At 36.7% G+C, this 23,617-nt stretch overlaps 1 protein-coding gene across 2 annotated transcripts in view; it reads right to left on the bottom strand.

The window, feature by feature from the left end:
• Positions 1-23,617, bottom strand: part of DENND1B (DENN domain containing 1B) — a 150,675-nt gene that overhangs the window by 43,089 nt on the left and 83,969 nt on the right. For both annotated transcript variants that reach the window (XM_058030591.1, XM_058030590.1), the window contains 3 exons: positions 13,751-13,851; positions 8,183-8,228; positions 6,572-6,673 (listed from right to left, as the gene is read on the bottom strand). In XM_058030591.1, the coding sequence (XP_057886574.1) occupies positions 6,572-6,673; positions 8,183-8,228; positions 13,751-13,851 (249 nt within the window). The remainder of the gene's footprint in view (positions 1-6,571; positions 6,674-8,182; positions 8,229-13,750; positions 13,852-23,617) is intronic.

Consider the following 23,617-nt stretch of genomic DNA (forward strand, 5'->3'; position numbering starts at 1 on the left):
AATGAGAACTGAACATGGCATCAGAGAAAAGACCAGCTCTACAGGTGATAAACCTTCACAGTAGTGACATTTTCCAGTGTAAAGTCACAGTTACTGTGATCTGATCAAAGAGAGAGACCCCCATTGGGTCCAATTATAACTATAGTTTGAAAAAAAAAATTATTGAGTTATGATGTTCATAATCTATGCAGAAAGGCCTTTACAGTATAGGTCTTTTCCCCATAGCTGTGATCTTTTCAATTTATATCCAAGCTCCACAGATCTAGATAAAAGTTTTGAGCCTGATTCGTTTAGCCCATGGAAAGCACACACCAAGGCTCATTTACGTTCTTGCCTTACACCTCAAAAGGAAAAAAAAACAGTACAAGTCCAAGTACAAAAACCAGTTAAGAAGTTCAAGGTTGAAAAAATAAATGCATGTCTTGGTTTTGTGGTTTGATTTTTTTTTCTTTTGTTCTGTATTGTACGATTATTTTAAAGTAGTAAAATATAAGATTTCATAGTGGGGAAAATAAATGCATACAAGGAAGACCTGCATATAGACAGTAGCACAATTTGACTAAAATAAAAGCAATAACATTAATTCAACAAGAACTGTCACCGTTAACATTTTGTCTCTGTCAAGACAGGCAAAGCATCTTCTCAATGTAAGGGAGGTAAAATGCAAAAAAATTTCTAGACTCTTTCAAATCTACATTCTTCTAAATTGTACCTTACAATTAGGGGAAATTATGGCAGATGATAGGACAGGTTAAGAGAAGAGGGAGGGTAAAGATAATGCAGAGCAGAGGGATTACATGACCAAATGAGGAACATGAATGAAAAAGGTATTTTCTAATTTTCTCAGTTCAGGCATACCCTAAGCACCCTACTGTAAATTTGATTAACAGGATGCTTTAGGCAAAAAATGTGCTAAAAAGAACAGCAGAAAACAACCAATCTCCTGCTCTGCTGGTGTGTTATTAGCGCAGCAATATTAAGACTCTCCAATGGGCTGAGAGGCACTCTAGACAGACACACATCTTTGTGTGCTGTCCTGGAGAGAGCTTGAGCCTCAGAAAGACCATGCCAGAGTTCAAAGAAAGCTCCTCCAACTCCTGCTTCTCTCAGGGGGCAATGCTTAAAGGCGAGAAGAGCTCCATCAGATTTATCCGCAGAAGAACCAGGAGCAGGGTGCTCTCAAGAAGAAGCCTGCAGAGATCACGGGAGCCACAGCTGTGTGTGAGCACAGCCCTGATGTGCCTGCTGTCCCCTGCAGGACCCTGGCTGGGGACCCCAAAGTGCCCCTGGGACCTGCCATGGCATCCTCCAAGCTGAGGCCAGTGAACACACAAGAACAGGACAGTGCTTAGTCAGGGCTCACCCCAGCCACACTTGGGTAGGCTGATGGCAAATTCTCCCAGTTCCACATGTGAATCAAAGCCAGAGTGACAATGCAGTTATTACAGCCAGGATAGCAGGCACAGGTAAGAGACAGTGTGCACTGATCTCCTGGGAAGGACCTGGTACACAGCAGGATTGTGATTGCTTACATCCATGCACCTCAAACCAAGGAAATGTGAGACCCCTTTGGGTGACACCACTAACCGCACTTGAAATTATTTTGAAATTACACAATTCTGACACTAACCAAAAAAAAAACAGCAAGCAGCATCTGTATCAAAATCTTTTCCTCATTTATATTTCATATTTTATATTTTAACCCATTTACCTAACTATTATTCAGAACACTCATCCTTTTTTCTTTTGTATCTCTCTTGCAGAAATAGACTTTCATGAAGTTTAAAAATAAAGAACTGCAAGAAACAAACTGCAGGGGTTAGAATGCTGTTAAAATTTATTTCTGAAAGACACTAGTGATCCACTGCAGAAATTGTATTATTAATTTACACTAGAAGCAAACTGTTTTTATCTTCTCCTAGCAACAGCTTCTCATAGGAAGGTGACTTCATTGGACAGATAAACACTGCCAGTGAAGAGCAATCAGAACTTCAGGAAGGTCTAAATCAATACAGTAGTTTTTCAAAGATACAGATGAGACTGATGTGTAATTAAGTGTATCTAAAATGCAGAAACACACTGTGTTGGTCATTGAAGCAAAAAGTGTAATTTATTTAAATGGTTACCCATACATCCTTTCTAGATCTCCTAAAATCTAAATATCTGATAGACAGAAAACATGACTAATATCTCTTCAATATCCATGTGAATAGAAGACTTATATATAAATTTAAACACATACAGAAGAATTATGTTTGCATTTGTTTGTTATCTGAGAAATACAGAACCATACACTGGAGTTTTGAAGGACTATTAGATCTCTGAAAAAATATATCCAGTTATTTCTCTGGTATTAGCAACACTTCTTATGTTTTAAACTACTTTTTGCTGTTCTCCATCAGATGATACCACTACAAAGGTAAGTAGAAGGTCACTCAAAAACAAGAAAGTAAGAGGAGATCACAGAGAAAAGGAACAAAACAAAAACCTCAAAACAAACCAGAGTCTGATATTTAAATTACCATTTCTAGTAAAGGGCTTCTGTGTATTTGAATATTATCTATACACAGAGGATTAGGCATCTCAGGGAGACCTCCAGCATTAACTAAAAATTTCCTTATTTAGTCAAAAACAGCTACTTAAATGCAAATGTTTTCAAAACTAGCTGTACTTTTCAATCTCATATGCTAGCTTCTTAAACTCTATCAAGGTTCAACAGAATCTCAACTCTAAGTTCACAATAAATAGTCATTTCATAACACTGCAAGCACTGCTGACTGCTGAGTTTCTAAATATATTTTTGTATACTATCTTACAGAAAAAAAACATCATTAATTATGCTATTTATATTTTGCAAAAAATCTTTTTAATTGTACTGTTATACAGTGACTTTAATTTCTTTATAATACCATTAATCATCGTATCTTACAAAATAATTTGTACTCCAAATAATCGCTGCATAAAGTAACCAATATTTTGCGCTACTTTTAGAACAGTAATGTTCATATGCCAAATTTATGGTGTTAAAATCCTCTAAATTTAGGAATCTCAAAACTAAATCTCTGAAGTCCAGTTTACATTCTGTACTGCATCACAGTGTGTAGGTACCAGGCAGTACAAACACTGCACATCTTTTAACAGCTCTGTAGCTTTTGCAGTTGACAATATTTAACCAGCACAGAAGTAGTTAAAAGACTATCAAGTCTGTTGTCTTCTGAAGATCATATTTATAAAAGTTCTGCTCAGTCTATGATTTCAAGTCATGAAGACTTTGTTGCTAGAGGTGATGCTGTCAATTCTGGAAGCTGTTTGGGAAAGTGTTCACATCTGAGCAAAGGAGAAGTCTTTATGTCAGAGTTAAGTGCAAGCAGGTATTGCAGGGTCAGGCCCAAAATTTATAAATTTCAGTCTATGGTCACGTGTGTTCTTCTAGTGCCTTATATTATTAAAGTTGTGATCTCAGTATTATTATATTAGGAAATTTACTCCCACAGAAGTAGCTCCTTTTCTTTTTTTTTTTTTTAATTAAAAAATAATAGACAAATTCACAGCGAAATGATGAAATTTAAAAACAAGCTTTCTTGTCAGAAAAGTGAAAAAAGAGGGGCTTTCCCCCTTCCAAGAAAACAAAGGATTCCTGAAAGTCTTGCCCTGATTTATTCTCCCAATTTTAAATACCTTAGGAGTAGCGGAACTGCTACTGGCATGGTAGTATTTCTAACAGTCAATAAATCTAAAATATTATGTGTGAATATTGGAATGAAGCCATTAAGAAGATTACAGCATGCAACACAGCAGAGGGTCCCCATGAAAAAAGGACTGGTAATTCAGGACAACTGTGACCACTGACCTTTGAACAGTCAAGACCACTGGTCAGTCTGACAGAATAATAGAGTTCACATGCATGGAAACTCATCTAGCCTGTACCTATAATTTAAATGCTTAAGTGAATGATTTAAAAATGCCTTTAAATGTCAGTTAATTTATTATACAGTTTATTAGACAATGCCATAGAATAATGTTTCTTTCAATCTTAAATTTATCCTGAAAAAATTCACGATCAGAGCGTGTATACAAGGGTAAACCATTAAATGCCTATGCTGTGAGGACATCATCAGGCTTATTGATCAAGAAAATAATTACTCTGTTCCCTCTGGACACAAGAAACAATTTTAAAAAACTTGGAAAATATTGCATTTCTTTTGTTAGGCTGTAAACCAACCTGGAACCAATTTTTGAAAGGGACAGTAAGACTACAACTTCTTTTATATTTTCAGTTCTTCATTCTGTTTTAATGCCTTTCAGAGGTACTCATTATATTTTTTCATCAGAAGTTTTACTACTTTTGTATGTACACTTATGAGGTTTTTCTATATAAGTTAAAATGTTTCACACATGTATCTCTGACGTTCCCTTTAATGTTTGAAGCCTGACTTACCATTTTGACTCTACACTCCTGTGTCTTACACTTTTCCCCAAGATGTCAGCAGCTGCACTGCCCCTCATGAATGCAAAAGGAGGACAAGCATTTTGTCACCTTATGAACCAAACACAGCCCTGTGCCTTTTGTTTCCAGGTTTTCCAATTAAAATTGTATATACATTCCATCAAAATATTTAAAGTGCCTTACGGATTGAAGTGAAGTAAGAGATGGGACTATTCAAATTAAAAACTTCAGTATAAAACCCTCAAGTTCTGCAAGTATATTTTGCATAGAACACTGGCTTTTTTTGCTTTATATTAGATATGGAAAAAATGTTATAAGTCTAGACTGTACGCTTGGATAACCTAAATTAAGATTTGCAGTAATAACATGCATGTATTCTGGGAGAAAATACACTTCTAGAAGCAGTCAGATCTGTAGCCCTATTTCCTTTATGCTAGTCTGCTTATTTAGAGATCATTTTTATATGCACCTGTAAAACACATGACAAGTGGCTCTTATGGCACAAAGATCCATTTTGGCTGTTCAAAGGACCTCCAGCTGTAACTCCAGTATGTCATGGAATATGATGCCTAATTCTCAATTCCACATCCAGCTATTATTCAGCATGCAGGCCTTCATGACATTATAACATCGACCCTGTTCACTCAGTGGAAGTCCAGTTAAAGCTCCTGACACACCAGGAAATGGCTCTTTCTTTACTTGTTATACTCTCAAATGACAGAGTACAGTCAAAGTTACTGTATTTATATTTGTGCTTGTATCCATGCATATGTAAATCACAAAACATCACAAAAATATACCAATTTAATAATAAATACACTAACGTAAACCACAGAACATCATAGTAATTTTATAGTCTTTTACATCTCTGAACTACAGTTGATACAGAGTCCAAAGACTGACCAGGTGATCTATAAAAATGTTTAGACTTATTTTTAGATCATTAAAATCAAAGGGCAGTGTCACAAATGCTATCATCAAGAGTTTGACTTCCATTGTACTAAATATATATACAAATTATCAACAGTAACAAAAGACACAGTATGCCACAATAGGATCTTACTTTGATTATGACAGGGGTATTTTATGATTTACAATTTCAGAAAATGTAACTCTTTGATTTCATATTTTGATATAAAATTCTTTGTCTTGACAACTATTTGTGACAGCTTGTGCATCTTTAATTGAATAATGAAAACAGTGGTTTCACAATTATATTCTTTTAGAGCTCTACTGGGAAAAACAAGATAAGTGAATTTTGTGACTGTTTAAAATGATATACAGAGGATGTTCTCCTATAGGCAATAAAAAAAGAAAAAAAAAGGCAAAAAAAAGCAGGGGGGCACCCTCTGCAAGATCAAAGTCCAGAAAGAACTGGCACTTAATTTATCATCCTTTACAGACAAAAGACAGCTTTCGTCATTTCAAAAGGATCAGATGTCTTTTATGACAAACTGGGTTTGCAGTTTAATTTACAAATAGAATTCTAAGTAAGCAGTCTTTGCTCTGCCAAAGCAAATGACAAACAGTATAGGTTTTCATTCACGCAGCCCTCAGCAGGATAGAAGAGATTAAAATAAAACTGAAATAATTTAGAGAAAACAAATAAATGTTTCACAAAGTTGAAGAAGATCAAAGCCTGAATTTTCTGACCCCAACTGTACAAGCATTTCTTATTATATTGACCAGTGCCATCAGATCATTAATTAAAAGGAAAGCGCTGGCAGGTGGCAGAGAAGCAGAAGCCGATAATTGGCCCCCTTCTTCTTTTTGCCTTCAAAAACTCTCTGGTTCTTTTGCAAGACATGCCACTAGGCAGACAGAAATGCCTACTTTGTAATATAATGATTAAGATGAGATGAAGAGACTCTTGCGTTTAAAGCAGCTCTGCCTAATGAATGCAGCTAGCTTTATAATTATGATCCTACTTTTACAATAAGGAATATGATGTTCCATTCAATGTCTCCTCAGCTGTCAAAAAGGTAAAAATCTCAAATGTAGGGGTCTGCACTAGGTGCTTTTTCACCCCCTTACTCCTTTTACAGCAGTTAGCAAAACGAGGCAAAAATAATTATGAGTAATTCAAGCACCTATATAAGAAAGAATGAAATGTCTAAGACTCACCACTTCACCAGGTAGGTTGTTCAGGTCATTAAAAGGGGTTTCTAGAGTGTTTGTGTCAACATTTAGCAAAACCACATCCTCCAGTGATCTATTTTTTACTCTCTGTTAGGAAGAAAAAAAAAATACTCGAAAAACAATTTACTACGGCGTCCTCCTGAAGTACATTTTCCTTATACTGTGCTAAATTACAAATGATGATTTTATACAAAGGACAGTAATGGCAAAAAACAGTTGGAGCTTTAGATGTAGAATCTGGGAATTAGATACAGCATTCAAAGTAGCTTTTAAAAATACTTCCTATTTTTCAAACACTAAGGTTATATTAATAATCTCTGAGAGGAATTTATAGAGAATGCAGTTAAATATATTGGATAAATATATATTGGAACTACACATATATTGTAACAACATTTCATTCTCTCATATTTGTGAAAATCAGATAGGATATTAATCATATAATCAGATGAAAACCAGAAAAAAAGTTCAATTATTTGCAGATTTATGTAAGTACCAAGCATGTGATGCCTACTATTACCACAGAAGAATGGATAAAATGCTTTTTCATCAGTGTGCTTGGCTAGCAGCTAAGAATTAAGTAATTTGTTCCTTTCAGGAAAAAGGGATAGAACTCTTTTCTATATGGCCCTACAATAATACATAATAATGCAGTGTAGGAAATAATTCCTGAAGGAACTGACATCTTTTTTTAAGGGCAGATCTTTCAGTTCCATTATTTCCTTATTGAATAAGAAAAAGCATCCTAATCAAGATATTACAACTGATGTATGCAGGTCATAATGATTTGGGAGCACAGAAGGCTGCGCCTGGAGTTGAGAAGTGTAGATGATATAGAAGGCCTTTTTTTGGAAAAACAAAAGTGCTGGTGGCTCAGAGAAGAACCCACCCCATCACCTTAGCAGATGTAAATTGATCCTTAGAAACTGCTTTAGCAGAAGTGCAAATCAAATAATGTTCCCAAATCAATTATCTACTCTGCATGATAATCAGATGGCACATGTAGGCTCCACAGCATAATCAAATGGTTATGGAAAAAGGCAAAACTATTTCTTACCCAGCTATAATGTACCAGTCAGCTGAGTTCTACTGTGTTGCTTTATGTTCAAATCTGTAAAAGCCACCTCTTGTTTTTTGGCAAAAAATACTAAGTTAATAGCTAGAAATGTAATGGGATGTAGGTTAGATTCAAGTTTTCAGAGGGACAGGAACATATATTATCTAGGAAATCACTGTAACGCTGAAATCTGAGTGACAGTGATCCCAAAATAAATTTTACCTGTTCCTGAAAAATAATTTTTTCCTCATTATTGGGGAGATCTGTTGCTAAAGTGCTAAAAGGCAGGAAAATAGCTCCCACTAAGCTATTAATAAGACAGAGAAAATCATGATGTAGAGCTACATGTCTTCATAAAATACTTCAAAATTAAGATTTCAATGAGTGATATTTTTTACTTAGTATAGCATATGAAGCTTAAATTTTGTAATTCTGCATGCTAAAATAGAGGGATTTTTTCTAAAACATTTCCATTACAATTTTTTTATGGCACACACACCTCATGCTTCCCAGTACACTGAAGAGGACAGTAAACTTACCTCTATCAAGCTTAAGTGGACGCCAATTAGATAAGGCATCGGTGCACTGAAGGAAAGGAGTGGAAAACATCAAGTTTTAAATACAACACTAATGGAGCATTTTAAATCTTGGTACATAAGACCCTAGTAGACAGTCACTGTTTAAGACAGTATTAAATGAACACAGTTGCTACAGGAATGTTTACTAGACAAGGAAAATTTTCATTTACTCTGCAGTAAAGATGACAACAAAATAAAGGATGCTGCTGCAAACTATGAGGCATGAGCAAGGAGGCACCACAGCTTTTCCTCCAGATCCAGTTCCAGTAACTGACCACACTGAGCTAACCCAGCCAATGTTCCCAAAGTCGGCTGGTTTTACAACACCAGCTGGAGGACATGGTCCTGCTTACCATCACCAGAGTGCAACACAAACATCATTACCACCAGTTTTGGTTTTGAACCCTCCCCTGGCAAGCCTTTGGAAGCTGTATAATATCCTATTTAACTCAAGATAATCTCCTTCCAATTCTCCTTTCCAATTTTCATAAGAAAGGAACTATATTCTCCAAATAGAACAAATATCCACACAAAGCTGCTGCAGTAAGACCTCCTGCAGCATGCAAGCAAGAAACTGAATTAGGCCTATTTATCATGGTTTCCTACAATCTTCTGTTCTGGCAACATCTGACCAAGAATATACTCAGTGTCCAGCACTGAAGGAAAAAACCTCAACAATCACTATGAGACTTTTGGGTACTGTGAGATTACTGACAATATTCACTCTCAGAGCAGTGAGCAATTGACAGGTTGGTTTAGGCAACTCATGGAAAATGAGTCACTAACAGACCACAGAGAAAAAAAAACTAAATAAAAATAATCCCTGAAAAATAATGGAAGGCAAGATAACATATAAGGGTACACAGCTCACAGTAATTTCTCTCATGGCAATAATCTGATCACAGATCTGAGCCAGTGGCACTGACTGATTGGTGGTTGACTTCCCAAGGATGGGGCAAGGTTTCACGGCATCAATTCATGCAGTCTCATCCATTTAGTCCCACTTCTGGGACCAAAAAAAGCAATTCTCACCTGCCTACAACTACAGCCCATTTTAGAAAAATCCGTACACTCTATGTACTAGCCAATTGCTCTCATTAACAATGTCCCACAGGAGAAGATCAATGCAAAAAAAAAAAAAAAAATCCAAACAAAGACCAACAAACAAAACCAAAAACTCAGACTGAATGAGGCCCAAACAAGATTTCATGGTGTCTATGATATCAAAATATAGGTTTGCTGAAATTGCAAACTGTCATAGCTTAAGGTTTCTAGGCAATGGGGCTTCCAAAAAGGAAAAAAGGCCTCTGTTTTTCCACACATCTTTTTATTAGCCCAATACTGACAAAATTTAGCACTTCCTGATGACTTCATCCAGGCTAATCCTTGTCTTTGTGAATTAACACAAATTACATGGAGTTGTAAACAAGCGTCACTCCAGAGCAGACACCCATATATATTCAGAGAGAATTTAAACAGCTTTAAACCACTCTATAGATTAAAGAATGCTTTGTACTATGTAACATATTTAACCCAGCCACTAAGAATTATTAAGGCTGACATGTTACTGAGAATTCTGCTGCAGAATATGCAGCAAAACAGATCCTCAGGTTCCTCATATCAGGATATCTCAGTGGTACAAATAATGAGAACAGGCAAAACTACAGTGAAAACAAGTGCTATGTCATGTATGGATTTTATGCACACTTGTTTTCTCATACATCAACACTGTGCCAGTAGCTTCACCATGCCTGTGCTGACTTAAGGTAGCTGATGATTTGCTCCATTAATAAATCTGCCATTAGAAAGGGAAGCATGTAGCTCTTTTCTCTACAGAACAAAGCAACACTACACCATTTCAATTTTGAAGTTAACAGAATAAAGTTACAAAGCACATCTTGAAAATGGATGAAATAAAAACTGCAGGCATGGAAAGTCAATTTAATCGTTTTCAGCAAAAGGTAATTTTATTACTGCTGGATTCTGAAGCCTTAACAGCAGAGGACTGGAATACGCACACGAAATTGCTTACTACGATACTACTGGGAGCTGCTATAGAGTTTTCTCTTGCTTTTGCATGTCACCATCAAAAATATCAATCAGTGGTATCACTGCCCAAAATAATTACTATGTTATGCAAAACATCCAAGTTAATTGGAAAATAATTGCCCCATTCTCACGAAAACAGACGTATGTATATCCTAATTCAGAAGAGACCAAATCTCATAAAGACCTATTGCAATTGTAACTTGAATTTTCTGATTGCATTACATTCTCAACAGAGCACCAGTATAACAGATGCTTTATCATCCACAGACAAAACTGGCATATATTCTAATACTGGTGATTCAGTTTGCCAAGATATTAGACAGAAATTTCATTAAATTAGCTTTCTTCTTCACAAAAAATAATTTTATTCAAATATAATTACTGTATCAATGTTCAAACTTAATTTTTGTAACAGTTTTCTTGAAAGCCAGCCACCCACTCCACTGAGTGCAAGAGTCTCCTATTACTTACTTAAATGTAGAAGAGAAATCAATTTTTTACAACATAATATAAAACTCAATTTTTTATGAACTGCACAGTGGATTTTTTTCTGCACCTACAATGAATGTAACTTTCTCAGCCTATATTGTGCTATCTTCTAGAAAAATAAATTTCTGACAACTCCTTTTTTGGATGGTCACTCCAATTCTCACAGTGGAGCTCCCATAATGGCACTCCAAGCCAAGCTAAGCTCATGGGGGTACCAAGCCCCTCCTGAAGCCATGAACAGAGACTCTGCTCTGCCCCAGAGCCCGGCACTCTCAGCCTGCCACTCCTCAGGGTGGTGCAGTCCACACTCACCCTCTGCTTTGGGCTACTCCAGCCTCATCTGTTACATTAGCTCTAAATCCAGCCTGTAAATCAGGCAGCAGGATAGAAATTAATAGATATTAATTAAAAAGGCAAGTGAAAAAATGGAAATAATTTTAATATAGCCTTTTTTTCCTCAAAGATACATTTTTCTTTTTTCCTGCTTACAAAATGTACCAGTTAGGCACTTAATGTAATTTATCAAAGTCTAACCCCACAGAATTGCATATTTTATCATGATAATATTATGAAGATTCTTAGTCCAACTAATAAAAAAAAAGTGGACTTCTCTCAAAATATGCTATATGATTAATGTGCAAAAAAAAAGGTTACAGAATGAGGCGTATCTTTAAATTGATAGATTTAAATGAATTTGATCTTTGTTTACAAAAAGCCTTACTTCCACAGAATGAACAAATTGTTCAACTGATATTCCCCTACTTCATATATTTGAATGCCATTTCAGGACAACACTAACTAAGAAAATGAGATTTCATGGGAGACATTCCAAGAAGTCCAAGTGAAACAGTGACAATGAAATTTCTAGGCACATTGAGCTAAAATGGCACTTTTATAAAATGAAATTTGCTTATAAAAATGACATAAAAAAAGAGAAGTATGCAAAATAACTTTTGCATTCTATTAATTTTAAATTGGCGTGATCCTGTTGGACTGCAAACTAGGTCAGGCCTACTACAATCTTTGACCTTAAGAATTCATCAAGGTTCTTTAACTTGCTATATTATATACCTCTGAGGAGAACATTTATTTACTGTTAATACATCAGAACATGAGGAAAGCTAAGTCATTGGTGTGTTTTTATTACACTTTTCCAACCTGTCTCACAAAAGAATCATTTAGATGAACAGAAAGAGAAATGTAAATGTACAAAAATCTGAGTAAAAAGGTCTGAATTACTGCGATAAATTCATCAGCTGTGCATTTCTTTTCATGAACTTTATGTTTCCTTTTGAACATCTCTAAAACAGGGGAACTTTTTACTCCACCCTACCATACTACTGTGAAAAAGAATACGGGATTTAAACGAATTTTACAAGTTTAAGAAACTCCATGCTTCTTTTTAATGAGTAAAAAAATTTCTCAGGTCATACCTCTGTGACCTAGAATCCCAACTATTATCATCATCACATGGAGATGTGTACAGCATCTCATATTGTTATTTCTGGAAACATTATGTGGGCTTAGAAGGGGAAATAAAAAAAAAAATCTTTTCATATTCAGGATGCACTCTACAGGGTACAGCTTGCATGAAAGTGTTGATCTGCCTTCTGAGAACAGCATTTTTGGATGATCTGAAAAATCACAAAGGTTCTGGCCATAAGCTCAAGTAATACAAAAACTAAATACACCCAAGTTCTACCCCATCCTGGTATATTTTATCAAAGGCAGGAGGAGAAACAATTAGAACAAAGTTTCTTCAAAAGAAAACTATTATTAAACATGAAAGGCTTAGCTGTACTTGTAAGTAAAAGGAGGAGTTGGAGAAAAACATTTATTCTCTTTTTTAAAACAACAAATAATATATACATGAATTGTAAGAACTACCACAAAAAAAAATATACCATGGACAAATATTGTGAACTTCAGGAAAAACTACCAAAGGCACTTAAGGAAACACAGTGAGGATTTGTTTGAAAACAAAAGTTCATTAGACTAGATGGAGTTCAGTAGAACAGCAATGCATTCGTAGGTTTGAGGGGGAAAAACTCAAACGAAAATCAACAACATAAAGCCCAGCAAACACATAAGCATAATTTATTTCTATGAAGAAAACACAGACTTAGCTTTGCTTAGGTAATATCTGGCTGCGTCTCAGGTTTTATATATAATAATAATAATTCCTAATCTCTAGAACAGCTTGAAATGGTTCATTTTTCCATAATAGACCCAGAGGGTCTAGGTAAAGTGAAAATCTCCAGGGATGGATATTCCTGCTTAAAGGGAAAATGGAAACTCTCATTTGTTATCTCTGCCACTATTCTGAATAAAAGCAAGAAATTGTGAAACACAGGCATGTGGAAATATCATCCCCTAGAAGGATCAGAAGTGAATCTTGTTCAACTTAAAAATATGCCAAAACCACAAAATCAGTCATGTGAACAGAAACTCATCAGGAAAAGCAGAATTCTTGTAATAAAAATTTTGGAGTCCCAAAAGAAGTTTTTAAGCTCTTTTGGGAAAGGGCTGGCTAGAATCCTGAGCCTGGCTGAGTTAAAATACAAGTACTAAATCACTGATGAATACTAACATCTGATTCTGGAAAAAATGATCGGGGTTTTTTTGAATGCTTCTAGAAGTATAATGTATTTCAACCTAAACTAAAAGCCAAATAAAAGAAAACTGTAACATGCTTGCATTTAAATTATTGAATGAATTCTCTTACCAACAAAACAGAACCAGTTCTTACAAACAGGATTCTAAATGCTGTACTAATAGGAATCAGCACTGTAATTCAAGATACCAATTCAAACATCAAGGCATGATGGAATATCCCTAGTCAAGTCATCATTTAAGCATTGGTCTAAGTGCTTTCATAAACTGGAACCTGTTTGCTTAGTCATAATAAAAAGTCAGTGTTTTCATCAGTTACTCAGAATTCTAAGACAGGTCAGAATCTCAGAAATGGGGATAAGAGGTTAGCTATCTTACCAGCAGTAGTCCAGAAGATGTGGAGGAAGCACTGGGATGTAAATATGTTGCCAATACATTGGATATAACAATGCAGCTGACGCATGAACACAAGCAGTTAACTAAAAATAAAAATATACACACAGAATTGGCAACAAAAAAACCATGAATAAAAAGAAAATACAAAATCTTAAATTAACTTTAGACATGCAAAAATCTTAACCTCCCCAAACCACCTCTTATATAATTTTGTAAATTACTCTGAATTGCAAAAACACATCGACAAAAAACTCTGATGTATGTATACAAGCACAACATCTGCAAGAAGGCAGGCTAACAAGTCAGCCCTCCCTGCTCAGCTATTCCCTTAGAAAAAGGGAAATAATCATGAATTGCTTGATGCAGTCATGGTCAAACATGAGCACTGCCATGAACACACAGGACTGAAGTGCACCCCTGTTCCACTTGGCTCCACTGAGTGGGAAAGACTCAGGAGAGTTTTCTAGTCCCCATATCTGCTATTTTAACTGGAATTGATCTGAAGCTGCATGAAACCACAGAACTGCACAAAATTCAGAAGCAGGATTAACTCCTGTTTGGGTCACTACCTTGATTTCCAAACTATCTTATAAAAAAAAAAAATCTGAAGTGAATATTCCTGTAACAAAAATGCATCTTAATTACAATTTTCCAAAATTCCCTTCCCAAAGCAGAGACTTCCAAGCCTGGCACAAGGATCATGGAAAATGAACTCCTTGACCAAGAAAGGAGGTGCTACAAACTGCTAACCACTCCAAATGGACATCTCTGGTTTTCTAAAACAAACAAAAAAAACACCACAACCACCACTTTACCCCCAAAACAAAGAAACACAGAAGTATGGAATTCATTAGAAATGGGGCCAAGTTCATTCCACAAGTGAACAAAATAATCTTGCAATATGTAAAGAATTCCAATTTGAGCTATCTTTGCTATAAGGGAGTCTCTCAAATTTTTGTTATTTTAATATGCAGGCACAGAGTTACAACAGAATGAGAAAAAATCCAGACTGTTCACAACATGGCAGCCTATATCGATCCCATGTAGCACTACAAACCTCATAGAAAAAGGAGAAAAAACACTTTAAGAGCATGCCCCATATAGAAGTTACCAAGCTAACGGAAAAGAAGAGGCTGTCCTAATGTTTTATATCACAACTAAATTACTACCCGAGTTTAACTTGATAATGACACTGTTTATTAGACATGAACTTTCGCAGTAACAAAACAAAGAGCAAAAAATAAAATGTAAATCTTGCCCATACAGCAAATGCTAAAACATTATGGATTTTACAGGGAAAAAAACCAACCCTCTTTGTGGAACAGATCAGCAGTTAAAGTGTTCACATCCTGGTTGTCTTGGACATTTAGATTTGTAAATAAAAAATTACATTACAATTTTGTACACATATTTTTATACTAAAAATTAAAAAAAGCAGTTATAAGACCATTGCAGCAGAAATCACAGACAATTACAATTTGTGCAGCCTAGTTTGCTCAGCCCTCAGATTAATATAACACGATTAAATATGGAAAAGAAGAGGGTCTGAAAGCTCCTGAGGGATATCATTAGGGCAAATTGCCAAAGAATGAAACATGAGCCAGTCAGGAGAGTCTGGAAGCTGCAGGGGTACCAAGGGACTTGAATGTTCGACAGTTGGAGCTTCAGTAATGTGTGAACTGCAGGTTAAGGTATCAGGAGACTCTGCTCACTGACACACAGAATGTCACTATTGACCAGCGAGCTGCCCCAGCCTGACAGCTACACAGCAGAAAGCCAAGGATATCATAATTCCCTATTTAAACTCTTCCTTGCACATTAACATCTCCTTTCTTAGCTTTACACTACACTTCTGCAATTACTCTCATTTTGGACTTATAATAATGGGTATTTTAATAATTATTGGGTTGTTACTATGAATTGATTTGGGGAAGAAATAAATGAGGACCTTCTCCCTCTTCTACACAATGGGATTTATGAGGTTTATTTCCATATTATCTCTCTGTGTAGCTGAACTAACATTACTGTTAGCACAGTCCAGCTCAGCATCGTGCTTTTTGCTCTTTCACTCAGAATAGATATGGTATTACTATTATGTCCACGTACTTTTGTACATAGTATATAAATTTCAAACCCCAACAACCTATAGAAAAAAATCAGCATTTCTTGTATTTCAATCAGAGGCTGCAATAAAGCTGAGCATACAGTTATACAGGATATCCCCTGATGTATACAGTTGCCTCCTCCTTCTCTTAATAGGCATTCTTAAATTATGAATTAAGATGACTATACTATTTGCATGAAGAAATTTTCCTATCTTATGCATGTCTGTTATATTTTAATTCTCACTTTAACAGAGGAACTATGCAATTCCTTAAAAACATCTGAAGTTTTATTAACTCGTTTTATAATCTGTATTTTAGTGTGGCACTCCCACTAGCATCTATTTACCATTTCTAATTTTTTATCTACTATTTTTTTTTATTTCTAGCAGGAAAGGCAAAGATTTGATAACTTACACATCGAGCTTTTGTTGTGCTGTTCATCGCTTTTCTATTTAATAACATCTTACGGTAAGATCTTATTTAAACATTTCCCTCTATGCTGTTGCAGTATGTTTCCAAACATTTTAGTATGCCATGAATATGTTTTAAAGTTTCCTGTTTACAAGCCTGTAACACAAGCAGCTATGGGACTGTGCTGCTCTTCAAACTGTGCTACATTTTATTATTCTGCCAACTCTGCCTTTAAGCAAATACTGATAAGATAATTATGGATTTCATATTAAAATTTGCATACTTGATGTAAAACAATCTCTTTTTGCCTATTTTTTTTTTTGCTGTTTCAATGGTGACTGCATTTCTCAAATGCATTAGTTATTTAAATAACCTTCCTCTTTAACTGACACATCCACTCCACAGACCAGAATGGGAACTGCTGTGAGCCCTGAACAATGCTGCACTTAAGGAACAAGGCAGTTCAGGAGCTCTGAAAAGCCAGGTACCAGGGAGAACTCGACCATTTACATCAGAGCTCCACAGAGGTGACACTGGGTTTGGGGGTGTCCAACAGTGTCCATGCACAGGAGCTGTGCCTGGCAGGCTCCTACAGGCTACAGGGCACATCCTCAAACAGAGCACTCAGCACAAGCTCCCAGGCAAAGAAATGAGATCTGTTGCTTGACCAAGTGGGGATATCTTCTGCAGAAAACAATTCCTTACACTATTAAGGCACAAAGACATCTCTCTGGAGTCTGTCAATTGACTGCTATCTATTCCAAAAGGAGTTATCAAGAACTACCTTGAAAAGATATGTCATAGATCATAAAAATCAAAAGAGGTACACGTCTCCGAAGTTATCTTGAAGTCGTCTTCAGCAGACATTCTCCCAAACCATCTTGAAGTTGTCCTCAAGACTGTGTCCAACCCTACCTATTCTTCCACTGACAACTGGATATAAACACCAACTGTGAATTGTGATTCCTTTTACAGGTAAGTTTTACACTAAAGGCAAACGCCTCTGTCCAATAAAGGTTGCTGTATGTTTATGTATCCACATAGATATATCATTGCACAACTCTACAGTTGATGCAGATGAAAAACCTTAAATTATAACAGACAAGCGCTGAAGAACCTCATCTCTGCAAACCTCAATTTATTTCTTGGTTTGAGGCAACAAATGATGTCGAGACATCCTCTTGTAGTTCATTTCACTACAAAAGATCTACTAGGGCTGTGTTTCTATCCATTAAAAAATGGGCAGACAGTTTTTAAGTAAAGTTTTTGTCAGCTGAAACTCATTTGCCAATACTCAACAGAACTTCTAATACTTTTACTTCCATCAATTTTGATATTTAGATTGCTTTTCTCCATTTCAAAGAATGTCTTTTAGTTAAACAATTTTTATTTTCAGAAATAAATCTAATTATCTTTTTAAAACTGGTTTAAATAATGTAGTTTTGAATTACATGAACAGCACGAGTCAAATTATTTGAATTAGTTAAAAGTAAAATTTTAATGTTCAACCCTTTAACAAATAAACACATCTAATTTGAATTCTCTAACATTTAGACTGGGCATAAGAAGCTTTATGTCTTTTTCCATCAGTAATAGACTTATTAATAGTACTGAGTCCAACTGAAAGTTTCTACTCTGTTTCTGATCTCTCCTGATAAGATGCTGCAGCCAGAATCAACATGTGAGCTTTCACATACTGCAAGGAAAGTAACTGGTGTTTTCTCCAGAGTAAACTCTCGAGTGATTCTGGTAAAATAATTTTTACCTTTGCCCCTGAAAAAAAAAATTCTGAAACTACATGTCCAATGAGAATACAATCTTTCCAAATAGTGGGAGACCACATAAAGAATTTGTTAGCAAATTATTGGGTGACACAAAATTGATTACTACCAAATCTCAACAAGACTGAAACAATGCCCAAATTCTAGAGAATTAAGAGCTCCTTTCTACCTTATGGCAATAAGCAGACAGTTGGGAAGGCTGTTGTTCAAAATCTATGCAGTAATGAACATGAACAGCCAGCAGAAGTTTTAGTTCAGGACTTGATCAAAGCAGGTTTACCTGCTCCTGGGAACACAAAGAGTGCAGCTCCTCCCCTCCTTTCCCTCGTGTGGATGCAGTAATTCTGATGTGTGTATCTGCTACGCCAATGCTCGCTTCTACCAGTGAATCTTTCCAAGAGACTGGTCCCTTTTTCTGTTCATGTCTGTTCCTCATTTCAGGTCTTGCTAAAACACTGCACCATGTCTGGAGCCACACCACTTCAGCTGAAACATTTTCTGCAGACTCACAGCTAATGCTTATTTGATACCTATCATTCACATTATTTCAATGAGTAACATAAAAATACCTGTATCCTGCACAAAAGATATCTGGCAGTTTCTTTCTATTGATATAAATTACTTTGTTCAAAGTCTTTTCTATAATCAAAGGTAAAATGAGAGAAAGTGCATAGGTGGCAAGATTTCCACACATTGCAAAGCACAAACAAGGAAGACAGAAACTGATTAGCAGAATCTTGTCAGAAAGCCAAAAACAGCAACAGAAGTTAAACAAATGCTAAAGTAAAATTAACCTGTGATTCTATAGAACCTTTCAAAATCTACTGTAAGCAACTAAAGAACTACTGTGATAAAAGCATTTCCTGAAAAATCATCAAACACTGTCAATCTCTGTCAACACCATGTCCAGAAATGGGTACTGGTGTGCTCTCTCCCTCCTCCCTAACAGTCCCAATGGGCCAAAGAACTGCTTCCCTCCCACTGCCTTGACCACACATATGTTGAAAGATGCCCAAGATTCTGTTTAGTTTCGTTATCTCATCTACTCATTAATACCTATAGCAACAAACCCTAGGGATGGGTCACTGTTTTACCACAATTACAGCAGTCACCATCAGCCTGGACCAACCCTTGTGGCTCCTTCCCCAATATCCCAGTTCACAAGAATTACTGAGAAACACTGTCTGCGTCCTGAAAGGGGAACAGTTGCATAGGTGAAGGCATAGGAAGCCTCTACTCTACATTATTATAACTCCTAAATTAAACCAACTTTATCTTAGAGGGGCCAACACATCTAAATCCTGTTTGATTGAGAATGAGATCAGGCCCCAAGCCCATAACCGATGCTTTACATTTGTGGAGACCAACCTTTCCATCCACTTCTTGAATGGGGGGCAGGGCAGGGGAAGACTGCTGGGGAGTGAAAGTGGGAAGGGAGATCTTGCTTTGCCAGTTTACAAGAGAGCATAAATCTATTCCCAGCTCTAAAGATTAAACAGTCAGACTAAATGATAAACCTAGCTGATTGTGCCAGCACTGGTGAGAAATCAGTGAGGGAAAAAATTTAGCAACAAAAGAGAACAGAATATATTGTCCAAGCCATGATATGCAAAGCCACTTCCATGCAATTCTTTAATTTAGCTCCTGGCTAATCATTTTCCATCTGCCATCCCCATAATCTTTAGCAAGAAAAAGAGGGAGAACCTTAAATGAGCCATAATGCATTTTCCTCCTGTTGGCAAGATGAAAATCCATCTCTTCTCTCTCACAGGAGGGAGAGAGAAAGGGAAATATATTTCCAGTTCACAGATGAATATTTTAACTTTTTCCCTTCTAAAAATTAAAGATGTAAAAGAAAACACCTATATAAAAAACTTATTTTCTCCCTGAATTGCTGTTGGTTTTTTTTAGGATTATTCACTTCCTTTTATCATTCTTTCTGGGGGACAGAAAGGGAAGAGATGAGTGTTATTCATGATTTTGACAGCACTTCATATACAATCAATTTCATTCTTTTCTCGCAGTTCTTGATTCACAAAGCAGCATTATGGCATCATTCTTGTGCATTAGCTTGGAAGAGAAAAGAGAAGGCTGCAGACACGGCTTGTTCCTTGCCCATGGCTGCAGGAGTGACACGCTGCCCAAGAAGGGAAGCTGAGCAGAAAATAGAACTGAAGTGGTAGTAGACAGGTGAGCGCTCTACAAGGAATACCACTGACATACTGTGCCTACACCAGGGACCCAAAGGCACTTACAAAGATAATCAGAGGTATCTATATAACAAAGTAGGTGTTGGTGCAGAGAAAAAACCATGTAACTTCATTCAGTTACTCACTGTTTTCATACCACAAAGGTTTTTCATATTTTTTGTAGGTTGAAAATGAAACTCTTGGACGTTAATCACCAGGTTTTATCCCTAAAACACTAGAGACTGGGTTAATAGCATGTCTCTTTTGATACTCATTTACTTACCTATGCCTCTTTATATCATCTGCTCAAAAATTGCAGTTTCCTCACATTTCTTCATTTCATCTCTGCTTTTTCTTGATTTGTTTATTCTCATTTTGACATTCATTTACTGCTTAACTTCTTTATCTGTTCCTCACTCACAAAACCACAGAACACCACAAACATATACATCTTTGTGTCCCTTTTCTGACCTTGATGCCTCCTTTCCTTCCTCCTTTATTTTATGAACCATCTCCATTGAGGAAGAGCTACCCTCCCAGAAAATTAGGGGGTTCTGCAAATGTTTCTCACCTCTGAAAGGAGAGCATCCAGGAAAATCACTTTTATTAACATTTCTGCCTCCAAAGGAAATCCATGGCATGTTGTTTTGCCATCCACTAATTAAGAAGCAGCAGGAACAAACTTCTGTGTGAATGGCTTACTTAAGACAATTTACAGTAGCAGGAGTAGAGATAACCAACAATTATGCTATAGAGCTCATCTTATCATTGGTGAAATGAGGAAAAAAAAGAGTGATAAAGCAGCAGCAAGTATGAAAAGGGGAAATCTTGCCATACCAGCACATCAGACCAATGGCTGGTACTACACACTCACTCACTCTTCAGCAACTCCTCCTTATTGCTTTTGCTTCACATGGCCACCGAATGACTCCAGTGGTGCTTTCTGTAGGGGGTGAGACAGTTCTGCTCAACAGAATAAGGACTATTTCCCCTTCAGCTCCTCTTCAGCCCAACCACAAAGGACTCGGTTCCTAAAGGCTTCTCCGAGTCCCACAGTAGTGCCCACACTGGCTCTACACAGCATTTAGTTCCCTCAGTTTCTACTGAATTGCCAAAAGTCCTACAAAAAAGAAACAACTTTGCCCCAGATTGACTCAGTCTTAGAGCTTTCTTTTCCCTGCAAGTGTAAGGAAGGGAAAAATTAAATTCTGGAGCTAATTTGTAGATCTGTCTACACGCCTTTTCTTTTTACAGCACGGATTTTTGAGGCTTGGGATCTCAAATTTTTTTTTACAACACCAGTAATGGAGTTCCTCCTGTTTTACATAGAAGGCAGGTAATAACAATTTCCAACTATTTACTAGCTTTTTCCCTTCTGCTCTCATTAAAAAAAAAATTTAATGACATATCTCAATTTCTTTTCACAAATTCTTTAAGCAATTATTTATCCTTGGTTGATGAGGAAACTATGCTGAACTTCAAGACTGAGACAGCTTTCCAGATCTGGCTGTATATTCTAACCCCACTTTATTCTTAATGACATCCACATCCCACAGCCTCATTGCTGGAAATGTGCTCCCTACAGGTGTCCCAATGGGAACTTAACTGCACCTACAACAGTTTGCCCCTCTGTCCAGTTATCTTAGACTGCCTACATATGAACTATAAAAAAAAATTAAATGCCACTTGTCATTTATTTCCAGACCAAATGGCCTATCTGAGGCTATATTCCAAAATTAATTCTAATTATGCTTCTGGGAGCACAGTGAGTATCAGCAGAATATCCATTCTGCCCTGCAGGTTAATGATAAATTCCCATCCCTTTCTTGACTTTTAAGAACTAAATTTAGCCCTTGAACACTTCCAGGTCACATGAATTTGAGATATGAATTAAATTTTAAATCTGTAATACTTTTTCCTGAGCAACTACGGACAGTGTGACAAGAGCTGAACAAGACTAATGAGAAAAGAGAATAAAGCCAAGAGTCCAATTCACTGAGGGCATCTGGGGGCGACTGTAGAAAGCTCTCTTCCCATGGAAGCAACAGTAAAAGTGATTCCACAAATGTATGTGTGTCAATTTATATGTATGTGTGTAAATTCAGTGCTCCTTCACCACCAAAACAAATAAATCTGTATCTTTTGTTGATATTTATGTCTGTTTTTTGTAGGGCTACCAAAGAAACCCAGAGGCAGCACCAAGCAGAACTTGTAACGACCGCGCTCTGAGACACGCCAGGCTTGTATTTCCCAAAATAAATACTGGTCAAAGCAGAGATAACATTTAGACATTTGCTTTAAAGTGTAGCATCCCTTCCACCTGCCAGTGCTGGCTGCAGAAGATGCAATCTAGTTAGCATATTCCTGACAGGCTGCTGAGAAAGCTCCTGTCAGACACTGGCCAGCCGGGTGCTGAGACGGAGCGCACAGCCCCAGCTGACTAGTTAGGGAGAGACGGCAGAGGTACAATTACAGAGGCATATGACAAGCTTTCATGCTTGAGTGACTTGAGAACCGATGACATGGCTTTAAACAGCAATCCTTCCTACCTCCGGTCACAAAACAGCAATAAGTCAACTGATGCACTGTTGTAAAATCATGATTTATTCCTTTGCTTTGAATACATGAGAGTGTGGTATGATGTTCTGGTAGACTACCACAGCAGGTGCACTTGGGGCCAAAACATCTAGGGTCTGCCTCCAGCATGCATAAAATCAATGCTGTAGCTCAGCCTTCCTGGAAAAGCCAATCCCAGCACTTTAATAATTTATAAAAAGACCAAATTAAAAAATTATTTGTACTGAAACACATACAGCTCCATGCAACTAATAAGAATACATGCAGATGCAGTGACGTGTGAGGAAACAGTGCTGTGAAAGAACATACAGCCTGACATTTATTTAGGAAAGGTCTTCCTTTTGCTGCTAAAGTGAAATAACTAACAGCCACCTCTGTGAGTAGATCAATCCCTTTGTTTCATTCATCCTTTCGCTTAATCCAAAGCCACATAATTTGTTTCCCTTTCATAGTTTACTGTTCAAAAGCCAGAAATGGTAATTTTTGCTACAAACAGATCTTACAGAGCATAATCCTCAGGCAAGCTGAATCCATCTCATTCTAACACTAAGCCTGAAGCAAGCTGTGAGGTTGGTGATAATCACATTATTAAAGTGGTTGGAAAGTCTAGCTAATAAAAGAATCAACAGTTAGGGCAAATAATGACCCAGAAGCTACAACAGAATGGAGTGGTGGGAAGTTTCCACTTGTATCTTGGTAGTAATTGGAAGGACTAGCAGACAAATATCTACACCAAAGGAATTTTGAAAGGAGATAAATCCACAAAAAATCAATTTAAGGGGAGAT

Source organism: Melospiza georgiana, chromosome 9, assembly GCF_028018845.1.
Source record: "Melospiza georgiana isolate bMelGeo1 chromosome 9, bMelGeo1.pri, whole genome shotgun sequence".
NCBI classification, from domain to species: Eukaryota; Metazoa; Chordata; class Aves; order Passeriformes; family Passerellidae; genus Melospiza; species Melospiza georgiana.